Source organism: Pseudopipra pipra, chromosome Z, assembly GCF_036250125.1.
Source record: "Pseudopipra pipra isolate bDixPip1 chromosome Z, bDixPip1.hap1, whole genome shotgun sequence".
NCBI classification, from domain to species: domain Eukaryota; kingdom Metazoa; phylum Chordata; class Aves; order Passeriformes; family Pipridae; genus Pseudopipra; species Pseudopipra pipra.
The window spans coordinates 60,562,194-60,584,760 of NC_087581.1; the positions used below are offsets into that span (position 1 = coordinate 60,562,194).

General features: G+C 38.7%; 1 protein-coding gene across 2 annotated transcripts in view; it reads right to left on the reverse strand.

The window, feature by feature from the left end:
• LOC135406793 (3'-5' RNA helicase YTHDC2) overlaps window positions 1-22,567 on the reverse strand; it is a 46,260-nt gene that overhangs the window by 13,767 nt on the left and 9,926 nt on the right. For both annotated transcript variants that reach the window (XM_064641230.1, XM_064641231.1), the window contains exons 8-26: window positions 20,937-21,044; window positions 19,044-19,192; window positions 18,529-18,664; window positions 18,020-18,146; window positions 17,650-17,715; window positions 9,435-9,613; window positions 9,172-9,268; window positions 9,004-9,091; window positions 8,831-8,911; window positions 7,865-7,947; window positions 6,751-6,856; window positions 6,497-6,616; window positions 5,856-6,128; window positions 5,221-5,347; window positions 4,062-4,267; window positions 3,440-3,635; window positions 2,212-2,321; window positions 631-920; window positions 34-211 (exon numbers count right to left, since the gene is read on the reverse strand). In XM_064641230.1, coding sequence (XP_064497300.1) covers window positions 34-211; window positions 631-920; window positions 2,212-2,321; window positions 3,440-3,635; window positions 4,062-4,267; window positions 5,221-5,347; window positions 5,856-6,128; window positions 6,497-6,616; window positions 6,751-6,856; window positions 7,865-7,947; window positions 8,831-8,911; window positions 9,004-9,091; window positions 9,172-9,268; window positions 9,435-9,613; window positions 17,650-17,715; window positions 18,020-18,146; window positions 18,529-18,664; window positions 19,044-19,192; window positions 20,937-21,044 — 2,720 coding nt within the window. The remainder of the gene's footprint in view (window positions 1-33; window positions 212-630; window positions 921-2,211; window positions 2,322-3,439; window positions 3,636-4,061; window positions 4,268-5,220; window positions 5,348-5,855; window positions 6,129-6,496; window positions 6,617-6,750; window positions 6,857-7,864; window positions 7,948-8,830; window positions 8,912-9,003; window positions 9,092-9,171; window positions 9,269-9,434; window positions 9,614-17,649; window positions 17,716-18,019; window positions 18,147-18,528; window positions 18,665-19,043; window positions 19,193-20,936; window positions 21,045-22,567) is intronic.

The window sequence follows — 22,567 nt, forward strand, 5'->3', positions numbered from 1 at the left end:
AAGAGCAGGGTAATATGGTTATGAGAACTTTACCTTTCCAGATATTGGAGAACAAGGACTAGCACAAGGGCTAGGATAGCTACTGCTGTCTGCAGACTTCACTGATGATCGATCTGACCTGTCATCTGAAGTTTGTTTGGACTGTAAAATATTTTTTCGTTTGTACTTCTTTGCCTGGTGAAGTGCAGGAGGTGTAGATTTCATTAAAACTCTAAAAAGTAAAGGTAGATACAGAACATACCACAACTTTTACAAGCAGCCACAGAATAATTTTTATCTATATATCAGCCTATTGCATGACTATATATATTACAGTAATTCAAAAACATATTAAACACTAACTAAAAAAATATAATTATCATGCATTGATTTTTGAATGTTACAGTTAAACCTCTCCTGCTGTTTCTCAAAGAGCACAACTCATGGTCAATATTCCTGACTGATCTCTTAACCAGCAGGCATACATATGAAATACTTCTCCATGAAACCACAACTACAACACAGCATAAGACAGTAGCAAAGCTTTCAGCTGTATTTATACTGTTTCTTCCTTCTCAATACTAGCAGAAATTCAAGCCATGCTTTTAGAGGCAAATAAATTACAGTCTCTAGACCATCTTAACAGCTTACTTTTCAGCATTAGAGGAGTCAGAGAATTCAGTTTCTGCTGCACTTTTTCTGCTGTTGCCTGACCTCCGTGTAGATGCTAAATGAAGTTCTTCAGAAGCCACAGGTCTTGGTCTCTGACCAATTCCTGATGGTTGCTGCAAACCTGCAGACTGTTCTTCAGCAGTTAAAACAGCTACAATTGTTCTTACAGTTGCTTCATCAGCCTGAGACCACGACTTTGAAGGAGCTCTCATATGACGCAGAAATAAGCTATGCCACTTCTGTCTAAGTTGCAACAGCAAATCAGCAGCCTGTAAGGAATTTAAATTCTGTTAAAGACTAATTAAAATTAGATGAAATAGGAAAAGGGTACCCTAAGTGTTTCCTATCAGGCAGCAGCTGGCATTCTGTCAGACTGAGAAGCAAGACTAAGGTCCCAGAGAGGGGGAAAACCCCCCACATTCAAACTAAGCTGTTACCTTTTCTTTTGTCAGGTGTATGATAATTTTTAAAACATTTCACATAGCTCTGCACATAATTTAAAATTGTATTGTAAACACACTGCATTTTTTATTTTTCACTTTAAAAATTAATCTTTTTTTTAAAAAAAACCCTAATATTTTCATGTCTTATGCCTTTTCTATCAGTCAGTCTGTATTCCTGCACTCTTCAGTCATACCTTATGGAAAATAGCTCTGAGTTACTCTACCTCCTACCACAGGCACTTCTCAGTGACCTGAAAACTTCTATCTTCAAAGGCTGAGGTTTTTTGATTCTTTTTCTATAATCTCACAACAATTTTCTTTCAGCAATTCCAGTTTCAGGTGCTCCATTTTGATCCAACTTTAGTCATCCTCTGAGAAGGAAATATACAATATGCTATTGGGACCGTTCTTCCAACTCCCGCTCAGATTTTGGCTAACCAAGCTTATACTAAGGTCTGATGTGTGCTGGGAGCACCACACAGGCAATACAGGGGGCCGGAAAGAGCAGAAGGGCCATTATACAGTCACTACCACCTGCAGCTTGCTCATCCCTGCAGCCATTATCTTTTGTCTGGCACCTTCTTTAGAATCTGCTAACTTATGGAAATGGACCAAACTGCCAAGCTGGAAAGTATAACACATCAGCTCACCCAAAGCATTTTTGAAGCAGATTTAACAGCAGCTGGACTGCTGAGTCTTTCCTGCTTCCCAGTGTGATACGGGGGACACTCACATCAAGACAGAGGAAGAAGGATGAGCACTCTCACTGCTGGCTAGGTAACTAATAATTTTTATTCTTTTTTGCTCATAGGTGCAAGAATTGAGAGTTATGGGTTGTAAGTTAGGAAACCTTACAGCTTGGATGTTGAATACACGAATTCACAGAATAGACTAGTCTGGGCAAAAGGGGGTTGAATCTCTGTTGATCTATTTCTTAACCAACTCATGAAATAAAGGCTAACTCACAGAGTACATTGTCATGTAAATTCAAGAGACTCAACAGGACCATTCTTACAGAAAATTCTTTTTTACTCAGATGTTTCACAAATCTTTTTAGGATGATTTAACATAAATATCCTTCTATGTGTAACCAACATGGAAATGACACATTACTTACTTCAGGGTCCAGTCTGAGATGGAGCCATTCATCTAGCTTCAGTAGTGATAAATTAGCAGTTGTTTTGTCCTCCATCTCACTGTCACTGCTTTCATTAGATACCCCACCCCCTGAATTAAATAAAAAAGATGCATTAACACCTCTATATTATTTACATTTACATACAAAAATTTGAACACTACTGTATTAGCAGCAACAATTTTCTTCCTAAATTTTATTTTTAAATGTAAATATTTGTAAACACACTTTTTAAATTCTGCAAATACACCTCAGTGAAAGTCTGCTTCAGTTAGCAGAACAGAAGCAGCCAGACCTGCCAAGGGCCCAAGTCAGTAAACACCTGTATTGATGTGATAGGACTCACTCATGTACCTTCATCAATATCAACAAACCACTATCAAACTTTTGCCTGAAGTTGTTCATAAAACCCACACACTGCTCCATGCTTTATTTCCTAGTAAAACAGCATATTTAAAGACCCATTAGGGAAAAAAAATTACATATGCACATGGCTATTTTGGATTCCTTTTTTTTTTCCAAAGTGCAATTCAATCATCATTAACACTATTTTAAGAGTAACGGTTTAAGAGCAAGACAAGAAAGCTTCAAAAATATCTTGGACTCTTACTTTGGTTCAAACTAGTATTTCTATAGAACTGACAGCAGGATAGATTATTTTTGCTTCTACTCCTACAGCATTCCACTTAAACATGAAAAAAGAAAATTTTGATACATTCTTTATTGCTTCTAGTTAATAGTATGGCTAACTGTCATTAAAAGTTATCAGTAGAAAATATTCTTTAAAATGCATGTGTCAGCTGGAAGCAATATGACTATTTGCTATATTGACTGTAGCTAAATTATTGTTTGAATAATTTGGTTCAAAGAATCAAATAAACTAGCCTGAAGAAAAAAAGACATACATACTACACTTCTCAGCATTAGTACTGTCATTAGACATTTTGTTTGCATTTTTAATTTCTTTACAAACTATACTGTAACTTCTGAGACTATAGAACTAAGTGTAATTTATAGATATGAATGTACAAGGATTCATAAAACAGAGACATTTATTACAGAGTCTACAAACTATTCTTGAAGAGCTACAGGAACCATAGCTCTGTTGTTTTAAGAATTAGCCAATATATGTGGAAAATACACATGAAAAATAAGCCTTCCACACCACCTACTAGTATATCCCATACTCCAAATCCAGGCTCCAGTATACCTCGAAAGGATGAAGATGTCTGCAAAGCATTACTTGGTAATCTAGCTGGTCCACAGAAGAGTGCCACAGTGACAGGTGTTACCACAGAACAGCACCTGATGTTCGCTATCCTGTGAGCTCTCGTCATTTCGTCATATATGAGCCAGTCTGTTGGGAGTGCCTGAACAGCTGCAGTTTGGCCATTTGCTGGGGGAATCTGTGCAAGAGCAAATAAGACTAGGCTATTTCATCCTCTGTTTAATTAAAATAAATTTTAACGTAATGCTTATTTTACACATGTAGAATAAATGCATATCTATATACACACACAAATAAAAAAAGCACAAGGAAATTCAACCAGACTACCGAACTATCTTAAACACTTTGAAACAAAATATTTTGCTATAAAAAAGCATCTCAAAAAAAAAAAAAAAAGGCTTTCAGAGCAGAACTTTTTCCTGCTGTTATGAGCACAGATTGTTACATCTTGAAAACACTTTTATAACTAGCTTTTTCTTTTTACCATTTTGTTGTGTTCCATTTGGAAGAACTAACTGAAATATTGGAAAAATCAACCAACTCCACTTCTTCATTCTATAGGCTGCCAGAAAACAGTATTTTCTAAAAAGTTAAGTGATTTTACCTTTTTATACTGAGTTTGACTAAGCACAGAGGTAGGATGAAATCGCACTTTCTTCTCCTTTGGTCCAGTCAAAACCAGGCTTTCTCTGTCTACATGCACAAGATTGGGATACATCCCAGCCACTAGGGCAGCTTTAACTACAGCCCAGTTTTCAGAGTTAGTATTAACATCTCTGATATCAGCTCCTCCTCTGGCTCTAACAAAACCTGAAGAAAGACATAAAAATTGTGTTATACTTGCTTGTACTTAAGATCTATTTCTTTGCTTCTCAAAAGGAATTGGAAAAAAAAAAGTGAAATAAACTACAAATTAGTTGTATTTTTCATGACTACTAACCTTAACAGAACCAAGAAGAAACCATTACACTGAAATCCTTCCTGGGAAGAGTTTTTATACTTGCATACAATATAATTACTTTTTATAATACTAACACCAAGACATTCCTATTGTGGTTTAAAGTTAGTTTACTCATAGCGTATCAGAACTTAATTGTGCAGGTTTAAGTCTAATTGTAACTTCCTGATAGCTTAGCACGAGGGGGCCCTGCTCAAAATCTGGTGTAGGTGAACTTTAAATGAACTCTGTTGGCATGAACAACTAAGCAGGGGAGGAAAGAAGAGATACTTTCAGATAAGGGTTGAGACCCTAGAGGGGCCCAAGGTTGGCCCAGGCTGGAAGATAAGAGCAGTTAATGGCCTGATGATGTGGACATGGAGAAAGAAACCAATGAGGCGTTAGAAGATCCCAGACCATAAATTGGACCAAGAGGAGTGTGTGAGGCACATGCAGGGCACGTGAAGATTATATGCACAGACTGTGAGGGTATAAAGGCCTGACAGTTAACTGACTCTGCCTCAGAACCTGGGGTCTGAACTGTTTTTTAACAAATTCCTATGGAAACAATTTACTAGAACAGAAAAATCCAAGGAAACATATCTCACACTGAAAGCCAGTGGCATGCTGAACAACCAGGGTGCTTTCAGCTAGATCAGTTGTTCCCCAGCCACACTTTCTCACTCTAGCACCTCCACCACGCCCAGCATGGATGCATACTGTTTCAAATTAAGGAAGGAAAAATCACACAAGTGAACACTATTTTTGTTACAATTTGTATAAACTTGACTCTAAAACTACATTACAACTTTTTCCAAGCTATTACCTGAGGCCCTAAGCTGGCCAAGCAACTGCGTTCTCATTCCTACAATGATTTCCATTGTGGCTTGAGACAGGAAGTTCTTTTCACAGAAGGCTCTCTCCCAGCCATCACTGCGTGCTTTCTGCCACGCCTGTAAAAGATAATTTTTGAACATTTGCCTATTAATTTGATTATGTAAAATTAAAAAAATGCATTTAAAAAAAAAGAAATGCATTTACATCAATAAAATGAGGGTACAAACCACTTTGAAAGAAAGAAAATGCAGCAAACCAGATTTTTTTTCTTTCTGGTTAAATACTATATTCTCTTTACCCATTCCCTAACCTAATGACCAATATGTTATTATTGTATTATTATAAAGATTATTATGTTAAGATCATTATTTTAAGTTATCCGTGTAGCAGGATATAAAGGGGGGCCTTGCTGTAACATTCAGAATTTAATCCAGTTAGCAAATATCACCAAAAGACGAGACAAAAAGTGTTCTGTCACTAAATTATGAGTCCAAATACAGTAAAGCCATTACGCAAAAATAAAAAATTTCTTGTCTAAGGACTTAATCATAGTCTACCATTCTATATCCAACTTGATTGGTACATCATTTACTTCGATGTGTGATTACTGAAATGAGGCAATACCTGGAAAGCCCTGAGAAGCACCATATGGTCACTAAACGTTCCTGCAGTAAAACGTTTCCTGCAGAGCATGGCTGCACGCTTTTGAGAGGCCAGCGCAGGAAGGACAAAGGGGTCTCGGTAGGCAAGAGCACAGGCAATGGTAAGAACAGGATCCAGGCACTTCAAAGCTACGGCACACAGCACCATTTTACCAAGATGTGGCTCTACCGGCAGTTCAGTGAGATGATAACCAAGTTCAGTGAGATCTTCCCAAGGGTCCATGGCATCTATTGTCTGATTAAAAAAAAATAAAAAATGAGGGCGAGGGGAAAAGGGCAAAGCGAACAAAAGCAGAAAGGATACGAATATTGGACATTACCCAGGCTTGCTCCCAAACACTAAAAAAGCAAGTCAAACTAATAACTAATAGTTCAAGACCAGATCTTAAAGCACACTCTTCCCTTAACATGGAAAAATACATCCACACACATAAAATGAAAACAGACAACAAACAGAAATTCAAAGCATCTTTAAGTAACTGAACAATAGTCTCTGTATAAATAAAAGTCAGTAAGATACATTACCACAAATGATAGTAAGATATGTTACACCACAAATACAGATCATACACAATTCCCACTTAAATCTATTCCTCTACTGACCTTGAGCATTTGCAGAGCATTTCTCACAATTAAAGCTGGTGGAGGATCAGGAGCTTTCATAAGAAAGTCAACAATTGAACAATTAATTGGAGCCAGAAGTTTTGTGTGCAAACAAAGCTCCTGTAAGTTAAAAAGCAGAAAAATATTGTTAAAGTTTGGGAAAAACAAAACAAATACATGCTTTCTTGCAATTAATAGCATGGTTTGATGATAATACGTTTTTTAAAAGTCACAATTTTTAACTGAACATGCACCTGAAGTGGCATTCTTAGAAGTTCTGGAGTCTGAAATTCCAACATATTCTGAAATCTGAGCCTGCTGAAGAGACGAAAACAGACTCCAGGCTGACAGCGACCAGCCCTGGAAAATAAAATATGGGAGGGTGTGAAATTAGAATTTCTTTTTAAAAAAAAAACAAAAACAATGGACCAAAAAACCAACCCACACAAACTTAGGATGCAAATGTAGAAGAATGTCTGACAGAAAGATAATTTTGTGGTTAAGAGGAAGTCCCACACAAAAAGTTAACAGTTTTCCAGCACATGAATTATTTTTGGTAGTATGGAAATTTATTATTAGACTTTTAACCCTTCACTGAAAAATCTGGAAAAACAAAAGTAAGGGCTATCTAAATAAAGGGATGGGGATGTTTTGCCAATTCAAGATCAATCTAAATCTCATCCATCCTTTGCCATAAGGAATGTAAGTTGTAAACTTCATTTCGTCCTCTTCACATCCCCCTAATACTTAGATGGTACTCTAGGAGCAAAAGATAAAATGAAGACCAAATAGCTTGTGAGTGAAGGGACAGAGACAGCAAATGCTCACATTCACACTCAAATCCCTGTAGGTTAATGCCAATATCATATCACAAAATATGGGTATCTGTTGCTACATATGTAACTTCTCAGCCTTCACCCACAGTGTTGGAAAGAACATGTTCAAGGCCTCCTAAATCATGAATAGTTTGGAGACAGTGAGTAAGGAATTACTGCTCAATGTTTCTTCTAACAAAGATGCCAGGACATCAACTAAAAACTAGCAGTAGGCAGTCCTTTGCCCACAGATAAGTTGTGAAACACCTTATTGGACACTGTGGCTGCTGCTGCTACATGGGAGAAAGAGGAAGAAGAATAAGTTCATGGGGGAACAACCACCTAGATCTAATACAAGTTCTGGGATATTCCCGAGCGTCACTCTTCTACAACTGAGGAAATGCAGAGCATGAGCGTTGGCCATTGTCCAACATTGTACTAGACTAGGCTAGAAACATTACCCAGTGTGGCTGCTATTATGTTTGTACTTTATTCTTACCAGCCAGGACATCAGATATATGCAAAACAAAAGTCAGTATAAAGCATTTATTACCTGCCTTTTCTCTGGATAGCACTGGCTTTTGAAATCCACACCATCTTCAGCATTGTAACACAACTTAGTGCATCAAAAGACTTCTATAAAAGCAAAGCAGGGAACATAAAACCAAGATTTAATAAGAGTACTTGAAATAAAAGTTAGTAATGATTTATCGACAGAAGTTCTTTAAAAAAAATTAAAAAATAACTATAAAAAACATCAGCAGCTTCTGGCACAAAGGTATGTTCTGAATATTTAGTTTCAAATGAATTTAGCTACCTCCTTCACAGTGTCTTTGTGCTACAGAGTTTTCTAAATGGAAGTTTTCTAGTCAATAGGTAATTGTAAGTCAATAAAAGACACGGATTGCATTTTAAGTTATCAGAAACCAAGAAAAAATATGTTATTACAGTGATTAATGTTTTTCTCTTTGTCTCACTTGGAAATTACATCCTTATTTTCTTACATTTGATGCAAAATTACAGAAAAATTGTGTTACTGCGAGAACTTCAGAAATTTTCATATCCCCTATGAAATGTAACTTAATTTTCAAAGCAATACACGAGGTCTTAAACTACCTCATTATGATATCTCACTTTTCCTTACAAGTGATTTAGGAATGGGCATTCAATACATCAAACAATGCTTAAAAGCTTAATGTATTAGATTTGGACAAAGGGAACTTCTGGTGTTCTCTAAGTCCCAGGAAGATGCCAGTCTAAACTGATGGACTTGTTTTAAAGAAAAAAATCAAACAGAAATACTGTTTAAAAAAAAGATATATCACTATAACAACTTACAATAGTTTTAGTTTTTGCAGGGCTTTTTAAACAGCTACTATTTACAGTATTTGTCATAAAACAAATAAACATCAAAACTTCTCAGTTACCTTTGTTGCTTGACATGCACTAGCTCGAAGCCTACTATAAAAAAACAGTTCTCCAAAGTTTACTTCCCAAAGAAATTTTAGGCCGATCATACCTCTTTCACCTTGCCTGAGTCAATAACAAATACAACATCATTGACTGTTATGCTGGTTTCTGCAATGTTTGTAGAAAGAATCTGCAATTATAACAAGAAACAACCAAAACTATCGTTAAAAGCAAACATGAAATAGATCAATATAATATCTGAGGAAGTCCTCTGACACTTACTATTTTGCGGACACCAGAAGGTGGACTTTTAAGCACTTTCTTCTGATCCAAAGTCTGCATATTTGAATGAAGCATGAAAACCTGGTACCTAATCCAAGACAAAGAGAACGTTTTAAATATCTTTAAAGAAGAAATATAAACCTCAATCACAGAGACTAGGGGCTTTACCTGTGAGCGTTATCAGCAAATCTCCTGTCATCATAAAGAATACGGTCCCTCAGGCTCACTATCTCATCGTATCCAGGAAGAAATATTAAAATTGCTCCTAAAAAAGAAGTAGGTTTACAGAGTTAAACAGAAAGTTCACTTTCAGTATATGCCAGTACTAGCACTTGGAAGGTTTTACCTATTTGGTATTTCTGAAAAAAAGGCAGGATTTATCAAAAGCTGAATCCACAGTAACTTACTGGGACTGTGTGTGTAATACTTACCAGCCTCACAACTATGACAGATGTTATAAAGTAAGTGCATAATCAGGTCCAGATCCACTTTTTCATCATCAGAACTGTGATGATAAGCTGTCAATAGCTCTCTGTCCTCTGCACTAAGGTCACTACCACTTGTTTGGACCAGGGAACTTTCATCCAAATTTCCAAATCCTGCTGAAGCACTAAAATAGATAAATACACAGACAAGAGTCAAGGCTGTTTGCTTTAGGTTTGCATTCAACCACAAAATCAAAATTAGATCAAGACTAGAAAGACTACTTCTTTTGAAGTTAAATTTTGAAATGCAGCAGAACAGTACCTCCAAAACAATATTACTGTTCACTGACGTGTTAACCCAGCAAGCATGCAACTTGATTTTTTAGCATTTACTGTCATTTTTTTATGCTTCATTGAAACAAAACCACAAGCAAAGATGTCAGAACTCAAGGTAGAAAGACACCACTTACTGATCTGTTAAAAATACTTAAAAGAAGCATATTTTCCAAATATTTTCTCCCCATAAGCAGGTACTCCAGAATACAGAAACGACACTAAGAGGAGTTCTAAGAAGAGGTCTCTACAAAATGGTAAAAAAACTATGATAACTGTAAGTTAATCAAAAAACAACTCTTGAATGGCCTAGTGTATATGTTATTCCTATAAAGTTTCTTTAACATGGCTATTTGTACCAACAATGTATAGATAAAAATATACAACAGATTTGTTTTCAAAATAAGCATCTGAAATTAAAATGGTACATGGAAGAATCAGGATCTCTGGCTATTTATTTAAGTTATTACAATCACATCCTGCCTAGATATATAATCGCGATAGGAATGCCCACATCAAAATGATAAAAGTTAATAATATAAAAGAAGTCCTATGTGGGGAATCTCGTCTGGACCGAGACCCCTGATACAGAATGAAAAGCTGATTGAGAATGGAAGCCTTGCTCCTGACAACATGTTGATGCACTCTGAGAAGAGGAGAAAAACATCGGGAGAAAGCTGTCCCGTGAGAACAAGGACACTGTCCCATGAGAACAAGGACTTATTTTGAACAGAGTGGCTGAGAAAAATATAAACATTAAAGGAAAACAAGAACAGATGTGCAAAGATGTTGTGAAAAAGTAGAACTAGGAAAGTCCACCTATTAGCTGTAAGAATTGACCTATCTGTGTAATATACATATGCCTAAAGAGCTGTATTTAAAGAGCTGTAAATCGCAGCTCCAGGCTGCTGCTGCTTCCTTTTCTTTCCAACAAACTGTCTTGCTGGATATTTCGCGTCACGGTCCGTTCCAACAGTGACATCTGGTGACCCCGACGTGGTACTGTGTCTACATGGATACTGCACGGCAGAGAAAGCCATACGGGCGGCGAGGAAATTGCCGCGGGAACGGAGCTCGGTGAAGCATGAGAGCAACAGAGAAGTTGCCTAGGCTGGCCTTAGACGCAGACACCTGGACAGGTGAGCAAAAGAGGAATCTAGTGTTGTATCTATGTGGAAGTCTATCCTGTTTAAATGGAGAAGAAGTTAAAAGAACTGGCTTTGCAAAAGATGCTGCTTTGGTGCAAGAGCCAGGGATATGAAGCGGACACTGTTACTGCTTTTACTGTCTCTACTTGAAAAAAAATTAGTGAAAAATAATTTGGCCATTGTTATATGAAACAGTAAAAGACATTAAAGCACAGAGCGGAAGCCTGTGAGTGAAGTGCCTTTTGCCCACATCCCTGCACGCTCCCCGCCTCCCCCTCCTGCGCCTCCTCAACACAAGTGCAGCTGGCGCTTGGAAGGCAGGTGAAGCTCTTGAGAACTTTTTTCTAGTCACTATGGGGGCAGACCATAAGTGCAAATGAAAAGCATATGCTTATCGTCTGGAAAGTTCTGTTTTGCCCACTGCGGCTAATGTTTTTGTCTGGAAAGACATTAGAATGGTATTAGATGCCATCATACAGAGGAAATTGTACAAAAGAAGAGTCAGGTGGAGCCGAAGGGAGCCAAAGCAGGACCAGGGGTCATGGAGCGGGGCCGGGGGCAGCCGAGCGGCCCCACCAAGACGAACGTGGTGCTAGTGACTCAGCAGTACATGTCCAAGATGACTGGGGACAGCGGCTACGGCGTGGAAGTGCTGCTGATGGACCAGGAGACGACCTTATGAACGCTGTGACTGGTTTCCACCTTAAGAAGCTTCCTGCTTCTCATCTGAGCAGTGCCGTGGAGCTGCACAGCCATGTCGGGTCTGCCCGCTCCAAGTGCCTGCAGAATGGCGCTGGGCTGGGCAGTGATGGCAGCGCCCACAGCTCTGGGTGCCAGCACGGCGGGCAGCGGCGGCAGCGGCTCCGTGCGTGATCACGGTGCCGTGCCCGACCCCGGCTGGCGCACTGCCGTTGTGGCTGTGGTGGCCCCGACTCGGAGCGGTGCACCCGCACGTGTGCACCGGCAGCTCCCCGGGCAGCGGCGGGTGGGAGGCACTTTATCCCCCGCACTGCTGACAGCCGTGGTCTCAAGCGGTGTGATGGGGGGTTCCCGTCCCCCTTCTTCGCTGATTCTATCCTCGCAGAGAGTGTTTCCCTGCTAACCCTCCTCTCCCTGGAGCGGCGGGTTGATGGCGGTAGCAATGGCTTCGGGGGGTGCAGTTGGGGGAGGGGGGGCCGTCTGTCTTTTCTCCTGGTTACACCAACCCCCTCCCCCCCTCCGAAACGTGTGTATTTGCAGCTGTTTCTCCCCCTTCTATGTTTTGTCTTTTCTTAGCAGACTACATGACTAGGCTGCTAGCTCCTTCTGTTGATTTTCTCCAGGTGAACCTGGCCTCTCCTCCCGCTCCTCCCCCTCCTTCGTCCTCCGGCAGTGAGGGGGGGGGGACGACGAGTGTTCAAGAGAAATGGGTGACGCGGGGGGGGGCAAAAGACAGAAAAAGGGGAAAAAGGGAAAGACAACTTAAAACTGACAATGTCCCAACTTATAAATCAAATATGATTGCACTGTTTTTACAGCAATAGGTGTTATGCATGTTACGGGCATCCCTCATTTTCCCACAAACTAAAGTATTGTTGAGCATGCTCATGGCACTCTCAAACGTTTTCTTCAAAAACAGAGACTGACGAAAAAATCCCCTGAAGCAAGATTAAGAACAAGGCAACATACATGCTTAGCTTTTTGCATATTGCAGAAGGTTGCAACCGAGGCCAAGGTGCAGGTAGAAAATTTGCAGACGGGACAAGGAGACAAAGGGGGTAGTCCTGCCCCCTGCAGAAGTAGTTCTATTGCCTTTATGACAGAGTATCATTGCTCTATAAGAAAGGCTGAAGATTTCCAAGATAATATCCTGTCTTTTCTTGTTATATTTGTCTTTTGCATGAAGAGTTATGCAGGATTTGCAGATTGCTGTTGGCAGCTATGCCATAAATTCCCTTTGAATTATGAAACTGATAAGAAGTGCACAGCCAATGACTACTTGAAATGTGCGTGTGACGAGTGTCTGACGTGGCCACCTACAGTGTGACTGGAAAAAGACTGTGTGAAAGAGAAAAGCTACATGAATGTGTAACTGTATAGACTTAAAAATACTTTCCGTTGGTGTCGAGATTTTAAGAAGATGTTAAGACTGAGGTTAAATAAGAGATTCTTACAAAAAATTGGTATTTTTCAGTCTTGTATGAAATTTGTGGAGGTTGAATCTCAGGTGGAGCCTTTCCACTCACTGGTGTTGTTCCTTTTTCATGTGTCATGCTGCCCACGGGTGGGCTGTGCAGGAGACCACTAGTTTTGGAGCAAGTAGAAACCATAGGCCAGCAAGCTCCACTGCGGGCTGCAGAGTTGGCAGAGCCCAAAGCAAGGTACACGACCATACGTCAAGGTACCCAGGAACCATTGTTGCAATTTGTCAAAAAGCTGCAAGAAGCTGTAGAGAAACAGGTTTTTGACATTCAATTACAGAAGCTACTGGTTACACAACTAGCCAAAGACAATGCCAATACAGGCTGTCAAAAAGTAATAGAGGTATTGCTGGGAGAACCTACCCTTGATGCAATAATACAAGCTTGTGCCAAGGTGGGATCCTTAGACCATCAAATAACTGCATTTGCATCTGCTATGGCAGTAGTGAGAGTCGTTTGAGCTTTTCTGTGTTTTCTGGGGTTTGAATCAGGGGTTGTCAATGTTGCTGCCCTGCCTGGTTAGCCTGTTGCAGGGGGGCCCTGCAGACTATCAAGGCCATCCTGCGTGCCTTCTCCAGGGCATCTGCAGCGTTGTGGATGGTGTGTCTCCAGGCCTCCTGGCTGGAGGCCAGAGCAGACCAGTCATGTTGATCAGTGTGGCCAGAGCTGAAGTGTTGTTTTAAAGAGTCCTTATTGCTCACATAATCTGACTAGTACATGTTAGGCTTATACGAAGACAACATGAGTTAAGTCCCTTGTTAATCGGTTGTTCTAATAATACACTTGCAGGACCTTTTGTTCATGTTACAGTCATTGATGCTAATTATACAAGGTAGATCTGTGCTATGAGGTTTTCACAGCTCATCCACCACTGATAATTTCTAAAAGGGACACAAATAGCTCAACTTATACCTTTTGTGAGTTATGTTCCTCAAGCAGAGTTTCGTGAGTGTCGGGATGAGGAATTTGGTTCTACTGATGCACCACAAGTCTTTTGGTCACTGCTGATTTCTGCGTAGCATCCACAACTGACCTATACTCTCTGCAATACTCAAAGTTTGCTGTCAGTCGTCCAGGCGAACAAACTTCTGTAGTCACACCAAGGGTTGGGGTTGTGAGACTAGGAGGTACTGCTCAGTTTTTGGTTTTTTTAGACCATACAGTGCTCATTACTGATCTTGAAGGTCAAATTGCTGCTGTCAGGCCATATGTCACTGTGGCATTTTTAACCCTGTGAGAACGAGATGCTCTCAGTGGGGAGTAAAAGTTCACTACCGATTGTTAACCAAGCTCACTATATTGCAAGGTGTGACACAACTCACCATTGCTTTAAATTGGCTTACAATTGTCCTGTGTGAGTTAAGCAGAGGCTCCTACCTATAGAACAGCTGTTGGCCCTGCAACAGCTTGTTAAAGAGCAGCTTGATGCTAATCACATTGGACCATCTCAGAATCCTTTGACTACCCCTGTCTTTGTGAAGAAAAAGAAAAATCTCTGAAATGAAGACTGCTGCATGATCTCAGAAAAATTAATGCAATCATAGTTACCATGTGAGCATTACAGCTTGGTTTACTGCTTCCTTAAGAATAACCCACTGTTATTATTAATTTGACAGGTTGTTTTTTCACAAACCAGTTAGACCCCAGTGATAGAGAAAAAATTTGCATTTTCAGTTCCATCTATTATTCGTGCAGAACCTTACGAGCGTTATCCATAGAAAACCCTCTCCCAAGGAATGAAAAACTCTTCTATAATTTGTCAGTGGTTTATGATTCCAACATTATCTCCTGTACTACTGCAATTTTCTGACTGTCTTTTACTGTCATTATATAGATGATATTTCTGCTGGCTGTGGCCACTGAGGATCAGCTGGGTGTGTGCTGGATGCTGAAACCAGAAAGCATCTACAATTCTTTGGCCTAGTAGTTGCTCCTGACATGGTGCAGCGACAGGAATCCTAGAAATATTTAGGGTTCAAGTACACAGAAAGCAGTCATTCCTCAACCAGTTCAATTGGATATTAATGTTAAAACTCTTACTGACATACAGTAGCTATTAAGGTCTTTAGATTAAATTAGATCGTACTTGAAATTGCCAAACACCCAGCTGGCACCTCTATTGGACCTGCTCAATTCTCAGGAACCGAGGGAACTGAGAGAACTGACTAACAGAGCAGTTTGAACCATCCAGCAAGTAGAGCAAGCTTTACATTCTAAATTTGTTTCACGAATTGATCATTGTCAAATTGTCCAATTTTTCATTTTTGCATATCACAGTGTTCCTTTTAGAGAATTAGTACAGTGATCTGACCATTAATCTAATCCACAGCACATTGTGGAGTGGCTATTTTTGCCTTATTGGGCTCAAAAACTGCTCCTGGATTGTTTGAGCTCATAGCTCAAATCATCATTAAGGCTAAAGAAAGGTGTGTAGAGTGTACTGGCACAAATCCAGCTCGCATTGCTGTACCTGTACAAACTCATTACTTTGAGTGGTGTCTGAAAAACATATATGAAGTACAAGCTGCTTCAGCTAGGTTCCACGACCAAACCTCCATGGTTTGTAGGTATGGGATATGGAGGAAAAGGTCAAGTAATTGGAGCAGACAGAACGTTCTTTAACACCTGCAGTTTAACAGCATGGGTATCGGTATCCTTGAAGCAGTGTCTGTACTGATGATGTCCAGTGGATTTGTCTACCAATAATGACAAAGTTGTTGCTTCTGTTTGTCTTAGTTAAAACATCTTTCTGTGGAAAAAAATGACCCTAGTTACCTGTTCAACACTTGAATCTCAAGGTTTGTATTACTTCTCTGTAATTCTGTATCTTAAGCCATAATTGGTGTTAAAAGGTTGCAAAAAGGTAAATCCTCAAATGCTCTTTCTCATACTAATGACCTTGCAGAATGAAATGTGAATCTTTTTGCTTAAGAAACAAAAAGCCCCTAGATGGTCTTACAGTCTTTACGGACAACTTGAGGAAGACAGGTAAAGCTGCGGTAGTGTGGAAATAGAATTTGGATGGCAGCATCAACTTATTCATCAAGAAAGTTCTCCTCAAATTGTGGAACATCGAGTTGTAACTCTTGCTTTTCAGTTATTTCCTATCAACCTTTAAATGGTATTACTGATTCTGTATATGTTGTTAACTTGTTACAGCGACTTGAACAGGCGGTGTTGTATTGTCCATTTCCAGGTCTTATTTTTCAAGCGTTGTTTGTACTCTAAAGAACTCCTTTGCAGAGGCTTGTTCCAGCAGGTTTGCTATGCTTCAATCCAGTGCAGCTTCATAGTTTTTTACCTCTTTTAAAGAGTTTCAGGAAAAACATGTGCTTGGCCAAAAGCCTCCTCCAAACTGATGATCTTGTGGTCCCTGTGGAAGCTGAGGACAGAGCACAGCACGCAGAAGGCTTCAGACGTCGACTTGGCTTGATTCATTCTATTGCTCGCTCGGTTGTTGCCTCTTGTCCAGATTGTCGTAGTGCCTGTACTCCTGTCTATTTTAGTACTAACCCTTGAGGTCTTACAGCCTTACAGATTTGGCAATCGGATGACACTCATGTCAATGAAATTGGTAATTTGGAGCATGTCCATGTGTCCATTGACATGTCTTCCCATGTGGTGGTTACTAATGCACATACTAAACAAAAAGGTCATGGTGACATTGAATACTTCCGTCGTGCTTTTGCTGCATTTTTGAGTGCCCACTTAGGTGCGGACAAACAATGAGCTGCCTTGTGTCTGTAAATCTGTCCAAGTTTTCTTTGCCTTGTGGAAGGTCACTCATGTTACAGCTATTTCACATTCCCGTACAGGACAGGCTATCGTGGAGAAGATGTATGGTGCCCTGAAGCAATTGCTTCAAATAACAGACGGGGGAATAGTGGGGAATCTCGGCTGGACCGAGACCCCTGATACAGAATGAAAAGCTGATTGAGAATGGAAGCCTTGCTCCTGACAACATGTTGATACACTCTGAGGAGAAAAACATCAGGAGAAAGCTGTCCCGTGAGAACAAGGACACTGTCCCATGAGAACAAGGACTTATTTTGAACAGAGTGGCTGAGAAAAATATAAACATTAAAGGAAAACAAGAACAGATGTGCAGAGATGTTGTGAGAAAGCAGAACTAGGAACGTCCACCTATTACCTGTAAGAATTATGGTTTGTGTATTCAAATTGACCTGTCTGTGTAATACACGTATGCCTAAAGAGCTGTATTTAAAGAGCTGTAAACTGCAGCTCCAGGCTGCTGCTGCTTCCTTTTCTTTCCAATAAACTGTCTTGCTGGATATTCCATGTCACGGTCCATTCCAACAGCGACAGTCCTACATCTCTGTAACTATATTTATCCTAGGAGTTGTGCAAACATAATCACTATGACACTTTTTAAAAAAAAAACCAAACAAGTTTTAGAAACATTCCTATTCCCAAATAAATCTTGCTATTTAGGTCAAATTTTAAGGCATAAAAAGTTAAAAACTGTTCTGATTAAAAGACAAAATACAAATTTCCCTTACCACGTTACACAACCTTTTCTGCAAATCAGTCATAGTTTACCTGTAGGATTCCAACAGGTCAACAACCTCTGTCTGTCCAAAGCGCTTAGCCCAGTCCACAGCCATCCTGGAAGATTTACATAAAAATCTTAATTAAATTTTCACTTCAAAAGAAAGACACACAGCCTAAAATAAAGATTTTGTAATTAGGAATTCAATCTAGAATTTACAGAATACAATGTGATGAATAGAAGTTAGAAACTCTTTAGACTGTCAAAACCTATTACTGCTTACAGTAGTCAGATAAGTTAGCAATTAGTTTAAATATTATAGAAATTTCTCTATATATATTTGTATATAATGACAAATATACAAATTTATTTGTATATTGACAAATAAATCCGCATTTTGAGTTGTCTGTTTGTTTTTACCAGCCATTAGATGATCTGCAGTGGATACTTGCTCCCATACTGATCAGCTGTTCTACTTGATTCAAAAAGCCTCTCCCTGCAGCAATCATTAGTGCAGTCGCACTGGTTTCACTGTGTCTATAATCAACTGAGAAGTACAAAATAAATAAATAAATAAATCAGCAAACACAATAAAAACATTCTTATTTTTTCATCTAAATGTAGTATGAGTATGACTTATAAGACTTTTAAAAACCAAGCCAGAGAGATTTTTTGTCCTCCGTTCATCTCATCACTCAGTTCACATGAATTTAACACTACTTCAGATACACGTTGCAACATCCGTTAATATTCCAAAACAAGTACAACAAGTAAGGAAATAATTCATTAATTCTGCTAGTTCTATTCACTTTTTCAATAGGCATCAGAATTCAAAGCTAACAACATTTGAAACTAGAGATGGAATAGCTACAGAAATTCAAGTCGTTTTGTTATTGTTTTTTTCTTATGTAATAAGATGACAAACTTACCACTGAGATTTTCAGTTAAAATGAGGTGGAACACTTGAGCAAAGGAATCAACATCTTTATGCAACCAGATGTCAGAAAGACAAGAATCCATTTCTTTTATTAGCCATGGTTCAAGGCAATTCACATCTTTTTCAGTCTGAAGAGAAAATACAGTATTTAAAGATTAATGTCTTCCAAGAGTTGTCTTTATTCTCATACACTGCACACAAAAAACCTGAACAGTTAGTTTTCCAAATAACAATCAGAAACTCAGCATTCAGTACCAGTTAAAGCATTTATTGTACCATATGCAAGTATTTTAAGCAATGGAAGTTCAGCCATTTAATCTGAAGAAAAGTTATGTACAACCAATGTAATTGAAAAGCACACTTCAGTACTTTACGATAAACAACAACAACAAAAAAAATCTTTAAAATATGTTACTATCCTTCCAGAAATTCTACCAGAGTAATCTCTTTAGAGAATAGTTTTTAATGCAGACTTAAACACACCTCCCAACAAAAGGAAAAGCTTACCAGTTGATTAAATACTGTGTCACCGCCATCACCCAACAGATTATACTCTTCCGTTGCCCTTGGGACAGATTTTTGTCTCTGAGGTTCTAGTGTGCTATTATTTTCTTGAGCAGAACACCATTCAGTAAGAGAGCTTTGCTGCTTCTCTTCTAGAATGCATAAAGTATTTCCACAGGAAGCGTTACAGTCATCTTAATAATCTAATATTTTCAGTTACAAAAAATAGCCATAACAAATCACAAAGTTTAACCTATATGATCTCTTATTTAATCTAGAACACTGTTACCAGCCTAATACAAATTCCATGATTAAAGGCACCTAAAGTGCACCATTGCAAACATCTGCTATACAGCAAGGTAAAAAATACCACCTGGGTGCTTAACGCCCTAAGCCTCCAGTATTCCAGCTTGCTGCATTTAAAAAAGCTTCCTAAGTAACTATCTTCTAACACAGTTCTCAGTGCAGATCTTTCTTCAGGAGTGAAATGTCAAAGAGAAGTGATACAATTCCTGCATATTACAACTAATTTTTGTGTACAAGTAGAAGAAAACAGTAGAAGACACTGGTGACTTAGCTTTTTCTAACCACAGTGATCAGAGCCGAACTCCATAATAAACATGTAGTTAGGATTGTATGTTACAGCTTTGAGGTTTGTCTTTTTTTTTTTTTTTTCCATTTTAAATACTCAGTAGGATCATTACTTTCAGCTGCCAGGAAAACTTTTCAAATAATATATCTATCTAACCAATTGAAAAAAACCCTCTCTTTAGTTCAAGTGTGTTACTGCTTCTGGACTATATAAGTTAAATACACCTACGTCTGAAGAATGCAGTGAAAAATATTAATAATAGAAGCCACTTCTACGCAAAATGTACAAAATCCTGCCTTCTCTAATGGCTGCACTTTAATTTGGCTGCACTTTAATTTGCACCCTAAAGTGAGCATATAGTATCTTATGGTTCTATACTTTTCAAGTGGGCAAAGGCCACAGTTACATGTAATTCTACTCCATAATAACTACAAAAAATTTAACATTTATCAACTGAAAGCGATAAGAAGTGCAATCACTGAAAGAAAGTGAAATTTTTTTTTAAATCACTGTCCTAGTTAGAACAGCTGGGCCCAGTTCATCACTGGATGGGTGTAACCCAAAACTGTATATTCTATAGCCTTCCATGCCATTTCCCAGGAACTATTGTCAATAGACTATTTGCACCCTCTGCCCAGAGCAGCCTGACTCATCAGGCTACAAACTGGGTGTTAAGAGGCCTGTGAGATAGGAGGGTGTTTTTGTCCTCACGCCCATTAAGGAACCCCCCACCCTGAGGGAAGTACTGAGCATTCCTACCTGAACTGGAGGATATATAATCTTGGAGTCTTGGGACTTTTTGAACCACTCGTGGGATCCAGAGGGAGACTGCAGATCACCGCTCTCAACCAAACTGCAGACCACCACTCTCAACCAGACTGCAACCACCACTCTCGACCGGACTGCAGCAGCACTTATACCAACAGGTTTTCCCCCTTTCCCTTTACTTTGGACTCAGGGGGCCCAAAGAACACCACTCTGTTCATGCCCCAGGGTGCTGGGTTATACATTTGGGTTTTGTGGGTTAAAACCAATTGTTTGTCTGTATAATCGTACTTATTTTATTAAATTGTTATTCTAACTTATAATCTCTCTTTTGGGTTGTTGAGTTCATTTTCCCCTGCTGGTTTACCTTTAAACCAGCACAATCACAAGCTACATCAACATTGTAAACACAGAGTTTCACAATATTTGCTGTTATCTAACTTGCTCTCATCTCATTTAATATTGTGACTCTAAAATTTTAATTTTCAATCAATCAATGAGACTCATCACCAGCCTTTTAGAATAAAAAGTCCACCAACCTTGCTGCTTCTCTTTTTTGTACTTTATCATGTCTTTGTTTGTATACCCAGTACTTCGTAAAATGTCCTCCAAAAACATTTCTTTAACTTCAAAAGGTCTTCCTTGGACTGAAAGTATAAAAAATTCATGAAATATTAGATATTCCCTAGCTTTAATTATCATATTAATTTTTTAAAATCATTTTTACAGACCAAAAAAAGTGAATTAAATAAAATTAGGGCCTGATTTAAGGAATTATTACTTTCCTTGAAAAGTCTTGTAAGAGTCTCTTCTTTTAAGTCTATTTTCATTAAATGATTGGGCCACAAAAAAAAAAACAAAAAAACCACAATTCAAAAGGGAAATGCCAGCTGCATAGCTTGTTTCTCATTAATTCTTTTAAGTGTTGCAGTAAGAGATGTAAGACTGACAGTTATTTACTGCAATTTTATCAAATGAGAAAAAGAAAACAGACATTTTTGTTTAGGGGCACCAAAACAAATTCACTGTGTGAGCCCCCTGAATTCCATAATATAGGAGCAATTAATACAGCTTTACTGCAAGGTCCCACGAGCAAACCGGCACCTTTGTATTCAACCACCTTCTCTCATAAGAAGTATATGAGGAGACTGACTCCTCTCAATGTCCTTAATTAGTGCAGCCAAATTTGGGTCTCTTTAACCAAATACTTCCCAACAAATGAGACATTCCAATGGTCTTTATCTCCTAAGAATTTACTCTGATTTCTCTTTTAACATCACTGTTTTCTAGACCTTACTTGACCTTATTTATGGACATAAAATTCTGGTTTTATACAGGAAAAATTAATATCTCTACATTTTAAATTTCTGGTCCCTTAGCAGACATTTCCCACAGCTGAGTTTGTATCACCTAGGACTTTTCTATCCTTCAGAAAGAACAAGCTACAACTCACATATTTTTAGAAGCTGTTACGGAGGAAGTCTTCTAACACCAATCACAAACTCTACTACAGAACCCACAACTACAGCATGTTGGATTCTGTGGTCAGGATTTTGCCAGCTATACTGTTGAAAGAGAATCAAACCTTTTACATTACATTAACAAAGTATCTAAGCCCTATTGTTTTAATTTCTAAATTATCAAAAATTAAAAAAGCGCCTTTTCAATTGTGATTAGCCTGTGAAGTCCACTATCTGATAACAGTATAACCACTGCAGTAAAATGGAGACAGCAGTCAAAGTTCCAAAATAAACCTACTGAGCTGAAAGAATAGGAAGCTGCCATAAGAGTAAACTAGAAAGCCACACACCAATTACGAGGTTTCTCCTCTCAGAAAAAAAAAATTACCAAACACTAAAATCTGTGTCATTTCCAGATTCCTGCCTCCAACAAGCTGCAAGCTTCATTTAACTAGGCAGAATTTCCGAACTGAGAACTAGAAATAAACACTTCTTTATGTAAATAAGAAAAATTAACTCTTTCTCAGGAATATCCACTAAAATTATCCAAAGATTTTTAGAGAAGACTCTAAATAAAGCAAGGCATTGTGTGATTAAAACACAAAATCCTCATTTGCCTATGACTGTATTTCTGAAAAGAGCAGGTACAGTTACCTGTCTTTTATCCAGTAAACAGTAGCAATCTCTGTTGAGGCCTGAAGAACTAAAAT